General features: G+C 50.8%; 6 protein-coding genes across 6 annotated transcripts; 3 read left to right on the top strand and 3 right to left on the bottom strand.

The window, feature by feature from the left end:
* Positions 1 to 1,985: 1,985 nt before the first annotated feature.
* J4E93_007585 (uncharacterized protein) lies at positions 1,986 to 3,107 on the bottom strand (the record flags this gene model as incomplete). Its single annotated transcript, XM_049345491.1, has 2 exons — positions 1,986 to 3,043; positions 3,101 to 3,107. 2 exons carry the CDS (start codon positions 3,105 to 3,107, stop codon positions 1,986 to 1,988), a joined length of 1,065 nt encoding a protein of 354 aa, XP_049197721.1.
* A 2,812-nt stretch (positions 3,108 to 5,919) lies between these two features.
* On the top strand, positions 5,920 to 7,055 carry J4E93_007584 (uncharacterized protein; the record flags this gene model as incomplete). The annotated part of the gene is made up of 2 exons (XM_049345490.1): positions 5,920 to 6,897; positions 7,017 to 7,055. The coding sequence occupies 2 exons, from the start codon at positions 5,920 to 5,922 to the stop codon at positions 7,053 to 7,055; spliced, it is 1,017 nt and encodes a 338-aa protein (XP_049197720.1).
* Positions 7,056 to 7,306: 251 nt separating this feature from the next.
* Positions 7,307 to 8,336, bottom strand: J4E93_007583 (uncharacterized protein; the record flags this gene model as incomplete). The annotated part of the gene is made up of 2 exons (XM_049345489.1): positions 7,307 to 8,122; positions 8,184 to 8,336. The coding sequence occupies 2 exons, from the start codon at positions 8,334 to 8,336 to the stop codon at positions 7,307 to 7,309; spliced, it is 969 nt and encodes a 322-aa protein (XP_049197719.1).
* A 1,062-nt stretch (positions 8,337 to 9,398) lies between these two features.
* On the top strand, positions 9,399 to 10,385 carry J4E93_007582 (uncharacterized protein; the record flags this gene model as incomplete). The annotated part of the gene is made up of 2 exons (XM_049345488.1): positions 9,399 to 9,405; positions 9,517 to 10,385. The coding sequence occupies 2 exons, from the start codon at positions 9,399 to 9,401 to the stop codon at positions 10,383 to 10,385; spliced, it is 876 nt and encodes a 291-aa protein (XP_049197718.1).
* Positions 10,386 to 10,604: 219 nt separating this feature from the next.
* J4E93_007581 (uncharacterized protein) lies at positions 10,605 to 11,884 on the bottom strand (the record flags this gene model as incomplete). The annotated part of the gene is made up of 2 exons (XM_049345487.1): positions 10,605 to 11,701; positions 11,752 to 11,884. The coding sequence occupies 2 exons, from the start codon at positions 11,882 to 11,884 to the stop codon at positions 10,605 to 10,607; spliced, it is 1,230 nt and encodes a 409-aa protein (XP_049197717.1).
* An 811-nt stretch (positions 11,885 to 12,695) lies between these two features.
* Positions 12,696 to 14,143, top strand: J4E93_007580 (uncharacterized protein; the record flags this gene model as incomplete). Its single annotated transcript, XM_049345486.1, has 3 exons — positions 12,696 to 13,123; positions 13,170 to 13,964; positions 14,020 to 14,143. 3 exons carry the CDS (start codon positions 12,696 to 12,698, stop codon positions 14,141 to 14,143), a joined length of 1,347 nt encoding a protein of 448 aa, XP_049197716.1.
* Positions 14,144 to 14,930: the final 787 nt, after the last annotated feature.

Raw genomic sequence — 14,930 nt, 5'->3', positions numbered from 1 at the left:
TAATATTAATATTAGCTCTTACTCTATATATAGTATTAACTATAAAACTTTTTATATAAACTATTACGCTCTTACTTAAAGCTACTTTACTTACTTAGTTAATTCTACTAGCGCTATTACTTACTTCTAAGACTACTAGATAGATACTATCTCTAACTCTATCTTATATAAGAAGATTCTAATCTTTAATATTACTATTACTACTACTTTCTTTAACGTCTTTACCTATACTATATATATATCTTCTATTACTTTTATCTATATACTAACTCTATATAAAGTATAAACTATACTTACTTAGCTAACTTCTCTACTTATATAGCTAGTACCTCTCTATTTAACTTTACTATTACCTTTTTTATTACTTATACTAGTTATATTACTATAGACTATATCTTATTCTAGTATACTTTATATATTAAGACTATTTTAGTCTATTTTAAGAGTATACTTAATATAATAGCTTATAATAACTATAGTAATATATATAATAGCTTTAAAGAGTTTTTTTACTTTACTAGCTATATAAGTATTACTAGCTAGTTTAAAAGCGCTTACTCTAACTATATTTAAAATAACTATACTTTTACTTACTTTTATAGTACTAGTAAAAAAAAATTTATTAGCTTCTTATATAGTAAGTAGAAGAATTAGTTTAGTAGCTTTAAGCGTAGTTTTAATAGATTTTTTTCTAGCTATAAGCCTAACTCTAAGCTTCTTAAGTTTACTAGTTATATAGGTATATACTTTAACTATAGTATAAGCTAAATAATAGTTTTCTAAGTATTATATAATTACTACTACTTAGCTTATAGCTTTTAAGTACTATAGTATAAGTATAAAGACTTTACCTATATATAAGAAAGTAGATATAAAGTAGCGCTTATAGAGCTTCTATATAAAAAAGTATTATATTTAATCTCTTTTCTAAGAAGTTATTAATAGTAATATAAATATATTCTATTAAATTCTAAGCTTTTATATAATATATAGTGTAATATTAAGTTAAAAATTTTACTCTACTTATAGTTTTAAAGTTCTAAAATAATTGTTACACAACCTCTTGATTTAGTCCACTGTAGTTACGCTCAGCTACCACCAAAATACCCGGAGTGAGTAGCCTCGACACTAACTTCGAGTACAAGATATATTGCAAAGAGGCGGAGTATCAGGTGATATCAGCTGAGAATTCTGGGGTCATGGCGGTCGTCCAGTCACAAAGTTTCCTGGGGCAACATGAGAGAATAGGAACTGTTGATTGGGAGGAAAGACATGAAAAAAGACGACGATGCGCTGTCTTGGCCCCAGAGACAGTGATAGATTACGATGCGACCAGTATCTTTTCGCAAACGTATCTCGTGTGACAGAGCTTCGCTTGGGGCCGGTGAAGATGGTCTAGCCGGGGCCCAAAAGAGGGGGTATCCATTCTACCAAACGGCGCGGTGCATGTGGATAAGGCACCTGCTCGCATCAGAGCGAAATCGATGCGAACGTCTTGACCAGTTTTGGGGAACTACCAGCGACTTGAATAGACATCGATTTGGTGCTGATGTGTGCAGGTGGGTCCGCTTCCAGGGCGGGCAGATGTCGGGTGCCGTACCCGCGAAGCTATTGGTCAGATCAATACTACCGGCCATGCGATAGTAGCCTCTGTGTACCAAGACTTCTGCCGATAAACTATCCCGAAAATGGCGAGGCTCGATCCTGCGCCCACCTTATACAAGATCAAAATCTGGACAGGTTTGCAGACTACGTCAACATGGAAACATGCAAGGTAGGGGGCCTAAAGTCGATGTAGGCTCTAGATTGTTCACCTTTTTCCTAGATTGGCGGTCATTGCCTCCCGAAAATTGGTGTCAACTGTCTCATTGCGGCGTCGACCTCCAGTGGTGCCCAACGACGCTGCTGCAAGCCGTGTTGTGAGGAATGATACGTATTGCATTTTTTCCATCTTCTGAGAGATCTTCTCTGCCGCTCACGCTGCGTCAGCTGGTAGCATTCTGCTGCAAACATCCGAGCAGTAGTTTGACCAGCAGGCTTCTGTCAACAGGCTTGGCGATGTACCCAGTCATTCCTTTCGCAATATAAGACTCCGCCTGCCCTTTGAGAGCGTTTGCCGTCATGGCCACGATCGGAACGTGAAGTCCATTGGCTCGAATCTCTTTGGTAGCACTGAGTCCGTCTTGAACAGGCATGTTGACGTCCATCAGAATCAGGTCGTAATTGTTGATGGACGCTTTGGAGACCGCTTCCTTGCCATCGGGTGCCGTGTCCACATTGTTGAACCCCATGCCAGCAAGCATACGTGTCATGACCTTTCGATTAATGATGTTGTCTTCCGCAAGTAGCAAACGTTTGTCAGGAGCGACGATTTTGAGAGTTTCCATCGGGTCGGCCACCACGGGAGATGGGATGCTCAATCCAGCCAGACCCTCTTGTAGAACCTCCAAAGCCTTGAGCTGTTTGCATCTTTTGAGCTTGGCGGTAAACCAGAAAACACTACCTGGACCTTCTGGATTAGGGTGAAAGCCAATGCTTCCACCCATGCGCTCAGCCAGCGACTTGCAGATACTCAAGCCCAGTCCTGTACCCTTGTATCTCTTTGTCGTGGAGTTGTCGATCTGAGTGAAAGGCGTAAATAGGGTCTGTGAGCCACTTGCTGGCACTCCGATGCCTGAGTCTATCACTTCAGTCAGGATGGTGAAGTACTCTTGGTCTTCCTTTTGCAGTCGCGCAACTATTCGTACATAGCCTTGCTCGGTGAACTTTGTCGCATTAGATAGGAGATTCTGTACAACTTGTCGATAACGTAGAGAGTCTCCTTCAGCGGAACTAGGTAGGTTGTCGTCCATGTCGATCTCGAGCTTGACTTCGGGTCTCTGGCACGTCTGATGTGCCCGAAAGACAGATTGAATGATATCCTTCACACTTATAATATCGTTACTGATAGAAAAGCTACCCGAGGCGAGTTTGCTGAAATCGAGAAAGTCGTCAATGAGCTGGAGAAGCACGTCCCCAGAGTCTTTGATGATATTCGCCAGCTCTTGTTGGTTGTTGTCCAGTTCGGTGTCCAGTAGTAGCGTTAAAGCAGACAGCATACCGTGCATAGGCGTTCGGATCTCGTGGCTCATGTTGGCTAAGAACTCCGACTTGAGTTTCGATGCTTCCTCATAGGCCGCAATGAGACTTTTCTCAGCTTTCCGTCTTTCAGTCAAATCTCTAGTGATCTTGGAGAAGCCGAGGAGGATGTTGTCCTCTAAATAAGGGTGAATGAAGTCAGTGTATGTCTCACACAGTGCGTGAGGGGAAACTTACTGTATACCGGCGTAATGACAACGTTCGCCCAAAACCTGGAGCCGTCTTTGCGAAAACGCCAGCCCTCGTCTTCACATCTTCCGTCGCGGAGGGCATCTCGTAATTCCCTGGACGGCTTATCATTCTCACGATCTTCTTCCGAATAGAATGCCGAGAAGTGTTTGCCGATGATCTCGGCTGGAGTATATCCCTTGAAACCCTGAGCTCCTGCATTCCACGTCGCCACATGACCCGTCGGGTCCAGCATAAAGATCGCATAATCCTTGATGGTTGCTACCAGCAACTGGAATGTTTCATTCTGATAAGAGCGTTCCCTGAACTCAAGCTGTCGCTGATGTTCTTCGGTGATGTCGAGGAATTCCATCTGGATGCAGCGCAATATCCCGTGGCGCAGGATTGGGACTGCTCTCAGGTGCCAGGCAATACCCGTATCTGTCACCCCTTTCGATTGCTGGAGCTTGCCAGTTCGACATGCAGCGCTTACTAGCTCACGGGCTGGAGCGAAAGCAGGAATAGTGAAGGAGATGCCGAAAATGTCATCGGCATGTCGGCCTACAAGATCAACGCGATCTCTTGCATCAGTTGTAGTCACATAACTGATAGACGTCAGCAAATAACAGGCATTAGACGATCCTAGTCGTAGGCTGTACTAACGAATCTGAGACATGGCGCACAAAGAGCAGCGCATCTAAAATCACAGTCGGCGCTGGTGTGAACCTGATCAGGTCGTATGCAAGGCTGTTGGGATCGTAATCGTCGTCCGCCCTCGAAGACGGTGTCGGGAGATCGTCAAGCAGAAGTTGCGACAGCGATGTTGGCAGCGACCCCATGGACGCGGACATAACTCCGAGAGCACCGAGCTAGCCTCCACTAGGCTAGCAGTGAACACTCGTGGTGTGTTGAAAAGGAATCGTACGAGTTTTGCATAGCAGAGGGTTAACAGCCGGGGTACGACCAGGCTTCTGTGATCACTAATTAATCAGGTTGCTCCTGCTGTGAAGTTCGTGTGACCTCCGCGGCAACGGCAGGTAATTCTAGAATCAGCGATACCGTGACGTCACACTCAGCCCCTTGTTTGAGAGCCACGAATGCGTTTATCACAACTCTAGAAACACTGGCGATACGTAAACATGGCTTACCTTACGTCGCAGGACCTACAGTGATAGCTTCGCCAAAGAAACACATCCACGCCAGTTCTTCGCTTCCAGTAAGCCCCACTTTTCCGAACGTCATGGTACTTTTCACTCTGCACTCAACTGTCCCGCCGATGTTCAAACAAAAGTCGTTCTTACTTTCCCAAGAGACCGCCAATTTATCTCGCATGAAAGCTTTGGAGAAAAGGCTTGTTCGCGCATTCAAGCGAAGCTTGTTCCATCGGTACCTACGTGGCGTTTAGGACCCTCGGATGCCGGCTTGACAGTCCGGCAAGGTGTTTCAAAAATACCGAAGACACCAACAGGAAATCTTAACCTCGATCAACATCGAATCTCTGGATGTGTTCTTCCCTGCGAGCGCGAGGATCGTTGCCCAAGTATGCGGAAGACCCTATTTTCATTGTCCACTGGAACGTAGGCACAGGCCGCAGGAGCCTCCTCGTGTCTTCCTTGAGCGCAGGATGCTGTGCGATAAAAACTGGCAGCTTCACAACTGACTGAAAGAATGCATAATTGTACCACATAAGTATGCCTCATGAAGAAGGAACATGTTTTCTGGAAGCTGTTGGCATACAACCTAGGGAAGTATACGCCGTCTCTCACCCTGCCCAGGTATCGTGACCAGCCTCATATGACAACCACGATATATACGTCCTCGCTCACCTGCCGCTATCTCAGACCGCTACCAGAGCTCATTAGAAGCGGTATACTGGCGCAGAGCGTTCAGCTGATAGACTCGTTGCTGTTATGACCACCAGTCCGACGCCTTGGCCGAGCGGTTCTACAACTACCGATACACCTCCAGTATCAAGTCTTACCTCACTTATCAGACAAAAGCTCGAGCACCGGTGTACTCATCCACTTCCTCTACACTACACGTCTCCACAACTCTACAATGGACAAGCGCGACCGTTCGCAATCGCCGGCGCAGTCGTGTAAGCGACATGCTTCGACAATTTCAGCAACAAACTCCACGAGCTCGCGAGGCACAACATCAGACAAGACTATCGAGGGCTCAAAACCTCTCACTTCACCATCAAATTCAGTTGCAGACTCTTCAGAGTTGTCTTCTGCGGCTTCAGTGTCTCCCTCGCAGCCTGCTAGCGATGCTGAAAGCCCACCCTCACTTGACCATCATCCAGCAACAAACACGGCCCAAATATCTCCTTCAAAGATCAATTCGGTCAACACTCCCCCGGAAGTCTCTACCTATGGTGGCATGGTCACGCCGGGCCCTCCAACCCCGGACAAACTTCGTGAGTCGTCGCATGATGGTACAGTGGTGCATACACCCAGTATACTGCATACTACCACAGGATCTTTCCCCATCTTCACAACAGGCGATGTCTTCATCAAGACGGAACTGGTCACTCCGCCGAGACAATGGCAACTCCACAGCAGCATTCTCACGCGGTTCTCTTCATGGTTTTCAAACTCACTTTCAAGCATCATGATGCCTACGATAGGGCCGGCGTGGGCCTCATACACTATTGAAGAGGTTGATGGAAAGGTTGTATTAGTACAACAGCAAACTACCGAAGAAAAGCCAGTCATATCAAATGCCGGGAGTCATCTTGATGCCAGCGTTGCAATCAAGACCGAGCACGAGGACTCCGACTCAGGCAATCTTTTCTCTATCACGCCAGACCACACTGCCACAATCGATATCTACAACGAGCTCTTCAGCGCATTCTATAACGTCCCCATAAACATCCCGACTACAAACATCGCCGCCTCTCTCACTCACTCCGAACAATTCACCAAGCTCGCCGAAGACCTGGGCTGCTTGGGCAATCTTCCCAATCTAAGATCACAGATCAATGCCACCCTTCTCCTACACCGACATGCGCTCCTACGTGCAATCAAAAACGACCCCGCGCGCTGGCTTTTGCTCTCGCTCTCCCTCCACAACGACTCGATATACACCGAAGCACTGATCCACATGTCAGGCGCGCACCCCAGTTGGCCATGGCCGACGCCGCGTTCCTCTCTCCCAGAAGAGATCGTCCGCCTCATCACGGCTAAGAGCTTCGAGCTAAACCAACGTTGCACAGAGATAGAGCGTGACCTGCTCTTACTCACTATCAACGTCGGCCGCGGTGCGAGCAGCCACCCCGTGTCTCTCCTTGTCAACTCTGAATTTGACACGTGGTTTGTAGTCTCAACGTTCCGGTCTATCCTCGCTCAAGAGTTCACCAACCTCCACGACGACGACAAGGGCTCTCTCCGCCGTGGCACCATGTATCGAAAGATCTGGAAGGGGGAGGGTTACATGCCGTACGAAAATATGAGGCGTATGATGGAACAGGTCATGCCGTCCGCAGTACAGAATCTGAGCGAAGATCTGGCGATTCTGAAGAGAGAAGCAAGTGCGTATGTGAAGGATCTGGCGAAGAACGAGGCTCTGCTTGATGTGGAGGGGCAGAAGGTGGGGTGGCTTACTTGTGTCAAAGTGAACAAGGGGGATATTCCTTGGAGAGCTGGGGAAGGGGGATGAAGGAACTCATGCAAGGGGAACCTGAACAGGTACGCTGCTGTCTACATCAGTACCAGACCGAAAATTTGCAAGATCTCAAGGCGATGTAGACTTCTGGCTATCTACTTTACCGAGGGGTGGGTGTTCCATTTGCTCCTTGAATGAGGGGAAGGACTAGTGTCGGTGTCAAGGTCAAAGGCACGGCACACTTCAGATATTGGGGGTTATTCATTGTTCTTACTGCATATCTTATTCATATCTGTACTCCCATATCCAGAAGCTGAGGTTATATAGTATCATGTCAATAACGCGTAGATCGGGGTATCATTCTTAGGCCAATAGGGAAATCATCAGCAACACATCATCTCCGCGACGTTCCGCCGAACCCAGTGCTCTCATGCCTGGTGCTGGAGAAACTATCACCAGACGAACTCCTTGAGCTACCCTCTCCGCCATTGTTCCAGCGACTGCCACTACCATTTCCAGCGCCCCAGCCGCCCGTCTGGTTGTTCCGGTTACCTCTGTTGCCAAACTGGCCCGCAGCCCATCCAGCAGCAGCGCCACCTGCAGCACCAGACCAGAAGCCAGGCCTCCAGCCTTGTGCCGGTTGTGTCGCACCGTAGCCTGACTTGGGGTTGCTGGGATTGTTCGGGTAGTATGGTGGAGGCGGGTCGTCGTTGTCGTCGTTGTAGCCTCCACCCCAACCACCGCCGCCGTCACCTCCCCAGCCAGGTCTGTTGCCTCCTGCTGCGCCGCCATCCGGACCTTGTGCGCGGTTCCTCAGCGCAGAGTATATCATCCACAGCACGACACCACCGAAGAGCATCCAGAATAGTCCGCCTGCGATCTTCTCGCCCATGGTTTTCGGTCCGTCACGTCGGTCGTCATCGTCATCGTCGCCCTGCCATCTTCCTCTTCCCTTGCCGTACTTCTCTTGGCCTTTCTCCGTGAGGACAAGACGGTACTCTACTCCGCAGCTTCCTTTCAAGATGTATGGGTCCTCGGGGTAATCGTAGCCTTCACAGATGACGTCTGTGGAGCCGAGTTTGAATTCTTCGGGGAGCGAGGCGGTGCAGGTCCATTGTATAGAGTCTTCGTCGTAGTCAGAGCCGCTGTTCTTGCAGCGCATTATCTCGGGTTCACAGAGGCCGCGTGCGGAACCGCCGATGCATTTCAGCTATGATGTGTTAGTAGGCTGCGTGGAGGGGTAGGCGAAGACGCGTAGGATGAATGCGTACCTGAGGGATAGGGTCAACGCGTCGCGCGGAAGTCTGCTGTCCTTTGCGCAGCGTGAGACTTTCAATCTTAGCCAGCTTGACTTTGTCTGAGCGGAGGGCTTCTGCGCCACTCGCTGCCAGCAGCGCAGGGTAGAGGAAGCTGAGGAGATGCATGTTGTTGCAAGGTCGTGAATCAGAAGAGTGTTGAATAGGGATGAGTAGGACAACTCAAGTACCACTCTTGTGGCAAAAGCATGTGAAAGGACACGGTGGAGATGCCTTGTTCCTTGGGGCTGTGAATCTAGAAGCTGGCGGCGCCAGTGAAGGCCGATGACGCATCGCCGAGGCCTTTACAGGGATATGTCTGCGCTAGCACCGCTTTTGTAATAGCTCGCTTTACTCGCATGGCATCGCGAGCATCACGCGTGGACATACCTCGAACGAAACCTCCATCACAACAATCATGAAACAGCGAATCACTTATGTGGTGAAGAACCCTGAGGATTTTACTCCCGATCAACTTGATGTTGGCGAAGACAAATCTGGTCCATACTTTGCTTTGGACAATGTCTATGCTGCAAAGGAACACCGTATCACACTCGGCCTGAATGAGCTACCTGAAGAGGTATGTACAGCACCCACTCCCATGTCCTCCAAACAAACGAAACCGTACTGACGACACGTAGATAAGTAAAGTCTTCCAGCAATGGCACGAGTTACATCTACGTTGGACATCTCCAAGGCCTTACGCATCTACTCCGCCATTCACATCACGTGTCTCACCTGGTCTGCATGTTTTCTTCACGCCTCTATCAGATACACCTGAAGACGCACTATGCTCAAGCCTGCATTCCCTCGTGTCCGCAGATCTGAAATGCACGACAACGTCAGCCAGCTCCACAAAGATGCCAGTCCTCTCAGAGCGCTTCTCAATGTCGGCCACCTCGCAGTACTACAGCTACTTGGGTGACATCAACAGAGCTACGGATTTCTTCCAGAAGAAGTTTTGCAAAGGAGATGGGAAAAGCTACTGTTCGGATGCGATCGATGACTTTGCTCCGTCAGATTATATCGATGTGGACTACGATACTATCTCGAGAAGCGTTGTTCTGACGGCCGGACTGCCTAATGCAGGACCCAGTAACAAAGGCTGGACTGAGACAATAAGGTTACCTAGTAAAGAAGCGACAGTGGAGATTGGAGTGTTGAGTTTGGAGGGAAACGCAGATCCTGAAGATGTGCAGTTTGGAGGCTTCTTGGCAGTGCTAGGACAAGACGATAAACCGAGTACGTGTACTCCTCCCATTATGACATTGCTAGCACGACAAAATGTCCAAATACTAATACAACACAGAACCTACGCGCTTCCAAACCCCAACCCGACACTACCCTCTCCTCCAAGCCTCCAAGAACCCAACCGCACAACCCAAACTCCATCCCCTAACCTACAGCACCTCCTTCAACCAACCAACTGGCCTCCACCCAACCCTCACCCTAACCTTTCCAGCACACCAACTCACCCCGCCAGACCGATCCTGCAAACTGCACACCCACCTAACCCTCCCCTCCTACCTCTTCATCGACAAGTACCAATTCTCCGACGCCCTCTTCCTCGCAGACAAGAAACTAAAGCGTCTCCGCAGTCTAGCCGGCGCCACCGACCTCGAAGCTCCAGACTGGAATGTACCAGCTTGGGGTTCCGCAGCGCTCTTCGAACTCGCTACACCCAAGCCGGAGAAGATTGAATATCCCAAGGTCAGTTTGGGTGACGGGGAGGAGAGCGTATGGGAAGACTTGCCGACCCATCGTGAGGTGCCGGAGGGTGACTGGAATGTCAGCATACCGTTGCATCTGCGGTATATGCCTGCTCAGGCGGCGTCTCATGCTAGACTGCCCGTCCCTTGGCCTGTTGTCTTTTGGGCTTGTCGTGCGGATTCGGGCGCACAGCATACGTCTAATCCGTTCGATCGCTTGCATTTGGGGTATGAGGGCTTGTTTGGACCCAAGACTAGGTTCATGCATGTGGAGCCTAAGGCTTGGAATCAGACCGAATCGGGTGGATTGGTGGAGTGGATTGACGTGCCTGTGCTTGATACGAGGATGGCTGGGTGGGTTGAGGGAGGGACGGTTGGTGTGGTCTTGTTCGCGTTTGTGGGGCTGTGCTGGATGTTGTTTAGGAACATTGGGAAGGGGGATGTCAAGGATGAGAAGAAGACGCAGTAGATGGGTCAATGGTAAGAGGGGGTATTGGTGCGTGTTGAGAGTATTAGATCTTATTGCTTTTCGCTGGCAACTCAGCGATTTCGTTTGGGTATCTTTCAATCAAGTGCAATGCCCTCCACATGCCTCCACACTACATTTCTTCCGTGTCCCATACCGCTGCTATCCAATCGCACAATGCAATATCTGGCAAATCATGCTTCATATCTCCGTCTCCAAAGTTCAGACTATCGAAATCGGAGCGTTGACAGGCATGCTCGACATGATGGGTAACGGTGTTCCAGGGAAGATTGGATGCAGCGCATAGACAGGTCCTGAACTGTCCTCGCCATCAAACAGCATGAGGTTCTGGATGGGCTGTTCACGTTGTCCCAGTACGTTGATGACATCCTGAGCCAGCTGACCACCTAGGAAAGCCGTGATGGGTGCCAGTTCGCTACCCAAATTCTGGAGGAAGCTGCGAAGGACTTCGGCTTTGAGAGACTCAGCAGGAAGAAGCAGCTCCTGGTGCTTGAGGTTCGCAATGGTGGTGAAGATCTGAAGATCCGTCGGTGTATGCGCAGGGTAGATGCCGTGGCCGTCGCGCTGGTACTCCCACAATGCGCGTACGCAGGTAAGTAGGGGATGGACTCTCTTCAGCCTCCTGGCGTTGTTTGCAATATCCGCAGGGAGTGGGCTGTCCTTGGCCAGCATCAACGGGCTGTAGAGCTCCTGCTTGTTGACCAGCTCGACCACCTTTCCATTCTCCTTCTTGACCTGCACGCTCTTGATGCTCCGTGTAGTGCTCTCGGCGCCAACCTGCGTGTCGCGGTTGCTCTTCTCGCGCTCGATGACGAAGTTGTGCTCGATCAGGTCGGCGAAGATGTAGCCGTACATGCCGTGTGATGCACCCGCGTAGAAGGGTTTCTGTGCTATGCGCGCACCGGCGTTGAGGGCGGAGGTGGAGAGGAAGTCCATGTCGGTGCATATGATGATGTCGTAGGCGGCGTAGAAGTTGGGATCTTGCTCGTTGCGGATGTCGGTGGTGAGGGTCTTGACGGTGACGCGCGGGTTGAGCTTCTGCACCTGGGGCAATGCTGCCTCTGCGCGGTTCTTGCCTACATCGGCGTCGCTGATCAGGAATTGCGCGCCCAGATCATCTTCGGTAACGACTTCGTGGTCTGCGAGGGTGATGGAGCCTATGCCAGCGAGAACAAGGTTCTTGGCGACCTCGTTGGCGAGGGCTTTGATGGAGACGAGCAGGATGTTGGCGGTGCGGATCTTCTCTTGCGCCGCGACGCCCCATAGGCGGATTTGGCGGTCGTAGAGGGCGATTTCATCTGAGCGCGGAAGTCAGCACTTGCTGCGACTGCCATTGCGTCGCGCTTACCTGCGGATATCTTGTCGGCCTCAGCGATGGCGGCTACCGTCTCGCCAGCTGCGTCCTCGGCAGGCAGTGCAGCAGGCAACGCGCCATTGGTCACCGGCGGAGGCACCGGGGACGGCTCGGTGAGATCAGCCATGGTGTTTGTCGTCGCGCGGGTGTGTCTGGAGGTAAAGAGACGCGTAGATTCGAGACGTCAACTGCGCGATAACTCAGGGCAGTCAAGTTGTTGGTGGATCCAACAAGACGCTTACTGCGTATGGGCTAATACAAGCTGGAAGGGCGTCTTGCAGATGGCCGAGTAAAGGCAGCTAGCGGTGACGGCATTACCTCGTAGCCTGCCTGTGCGGCTCTGCGGTGGCTCGTGCGCACCCCGCGTGCCAACCACACGGGACCGACTAGAAGATGCGTTGCTTGTTCGTCGCCTCAGCCTCGACAAGTGCCGTCTCCTACCCTCCCACTGTAAACTACTAGTCTCTCCTTTGCGTGTGAGCCTAACTACTCGCCATACCTCGTCTCCTCAATGGGAGCGAGCGCCGACGTCACCAATGCCCAGACCACCCTCCTCTCCGTCCCCACCGCCTGCGCCTTTTCCACTGGCCTTCACGACGGGCAGCTTTGACTTTCCCCATGCCTCGACCTCGCCGCCGACCATCTCTCGCTCTGCCTCTACCAGCGCGTCAAGAAATGCGCTGCGCTCCCTAGCCGAGCCCACGCCCGCTTACGATGCGACGTCATCCCCCAGAGACCCTGCCCGCCGCGTGCGCACTCGCACGTCAACCAGAAGAGGCCCGCTGCACCGCCTATTTGGTCCCCCGCGTGATAGCGACGCAGCGGATAATCTTGCTCGCCGGCCTCCCACTGCAAATCCCAACCGACCTCGCGCCGTACCGAGCGAAAGCTACCTCCGCCGCTCTCAGGCCCGCACCAGGGAACAACGCCTCGCCGATATGGACGCCACCAACGATGTTCTTGACTCACTGAGTGACCTACCAACAAGCAATCCCTTTACCATCTCGAACACACAGACCCGGTCTCGTAGCCCCATCGTGCAACTCAACAGCGAGCGCAGACATAAGCGAAGGAAGTTGGAACATGACAGTAGCGCCGCTGCCGAGTACATGTGCTTCAAGTACGGGCACAAGGGCCAGGTAGTGCCTGGGCGTCTGCGCATGGAAATCATAAGCTGTGACGGCGGTGAGCATCGCAGAGACAACCCACCTGGGCTATACAGGGTTCAAAACGTCTTGAGGAACGACAAAAGTGTATACTGTAGCGAGAGCTCCCAGTGCAATCTTCTCTTGAAACACATCGGAGAAGCCCCTTTCGCCTTGGAGAAGATCGTCATTCGAGCACCGGACCGTGGATTTACGGCTCCGTATGTGTCTCCGCTTCGTCTTTGATCATTGCTAACCTGACACCAGCGTTCAAGAAGGTCTTGTATTTGTATCCATGTCTGCAGATGAACTCCTGTCCGGCACCTCAGCCTACAATCTCCGCTACGACACTCCATCGCCACTGATGTCTCCGACACCCAGTTCTCCAAACGAGGCCAACGAGCACATGTCGTTACGAGAGGCTCTTGAAGATCCTTCAGTGTGGCAATACTCAAACCAGGGCAGTCGCGAGGACATGGAGGAGCGCATCGAAAATCTTCGACTCCGCAGTGAGAGGCTGAATGCCGAATCAGCAAATTGGATATCGTCTTTGCGCTCCGACTCTGAACGTCGGCGGATAATGCGCCAGATGGTAGAACACGAAGACGAAGCAGAGGGTGACAATTGTGATCACGCAGCGGATGACTCTTACAGCGGTCCCGCTGGCATTTCTGCACCTACCCCACCGCCTTTCACTGTTACTACTGCGGCCAGCGAGGATGAAGACTCGGACTCCAACGAAGAAGTACCTAGTGCTGCTATCATGGCCGACCGCCTTCGAAGAGAAAGTCGTTGGCGTCCAGACAGCGACGACGATGACGACGAAGTCATTCCCCGCCTGGGTCCGCTGCGTCGCGCGCCGGCTCTCGACTACAGCACATACAGCGAATGGCGGGAGCGGAGAGAGCGCTATCTTGAGCCCATCCGAGCGTCTCGCGTAGCTGCGCCCAGCCGCATTGAACCCTCCGAACGAACCCATGACGAGCCACTCATACCCCCACATGCGCGCTTCTTCATTGCGAAGAACAAGAATAAGATCACGATCAAATTTCACCCTGCAATGTAAGTTTGGTCTGGTCACCTTAGGGAGCCATCGGTTTACTAACGCATTCTCTAGTTCGGGAAGACACGTCCTACTCAAGTTCTGGAGCCCGAAACACGATGGCAACATCGACATCGAGAGTGTTCAGTTCTACGGGTATTCTGGACCTCGCTACTTCCCGGCCGTGCAGGCTAGGTAGAAAGTACGTGCTGTTGTAAAGTATAACATCACATCTGTACTTTTGAGGATCATGTCGGTATGAGTTAGAAAAAAGACGGGCATTTCTCTCACCATGGGTGTTTGGGACGTGCCCTAGTATTAGTATGTGCAGTCTTTGAGTGGCAATGATACCCGGAGATGACACACGGATGTGTGACGAATGACTTGGAGCATCTGGGGTTGTGTGGGATTACTGATGCGTGACGAAAGGGCAGTACATACAATACATTCTTTCATCAATTTACTGCCACTATAAATGAGAGATGATTAGTTGAAAGACGTACCTAGGCCTGTGATGAGTGAGCAGATAAACCCCTACAGACTAAGCGTGAAGGAGCGGCCGGGGATAACCACAGCGCTGATCTGCTATTTCCGTTCGAGATCAGACCACCTGGACGCTGTTGCCCTCACTTGAACTTCGAGCAACATCCACAACCACCTACCACGATAGCCACGTCTCAGCAACTTCCCGCGAAGTGAACGACTGTCATCACGAGGCATGAGCGCTTACCTGCGCTGTATTGTGCTACGAGATGTCCGAGGATCCAATTCATATCGATGCGCAGGGGAACCTGCTCCCTTCTGGAGGAAATATGCAACGGAGACCCAGCAGTCGCACATAATACACGTAAGCAACGCATATTTACAGCTATTTGATCGAAATTACGCTAATGCGCACAGGTAGAGATGGAATTACAAGTAATTGTGCAAAGGGTACAGTATCTTCTGTGGTGAATGGACAGACATTAACGCCTCGACGAACCCTG

The sequence above is a fragment of the Alternaria ventricosa genome (genome assembly GCF_023758065.1).
Source record: "Alternaria ventricosa strain BMP 2768 chromosome Unknown scaffold_13, whole genome shotgun sequence".
NCBI lineage: Eukaryota > Fungi > Ascomycota > Dothideomycetes > Pleosporales > Pleosporaceae > Alternaria > Alternaria ventricosa.
Note: the sequence above shows the minus strand (reverse complement) of the source record. Positions and strands in the feature narration are given on the sequence as shown.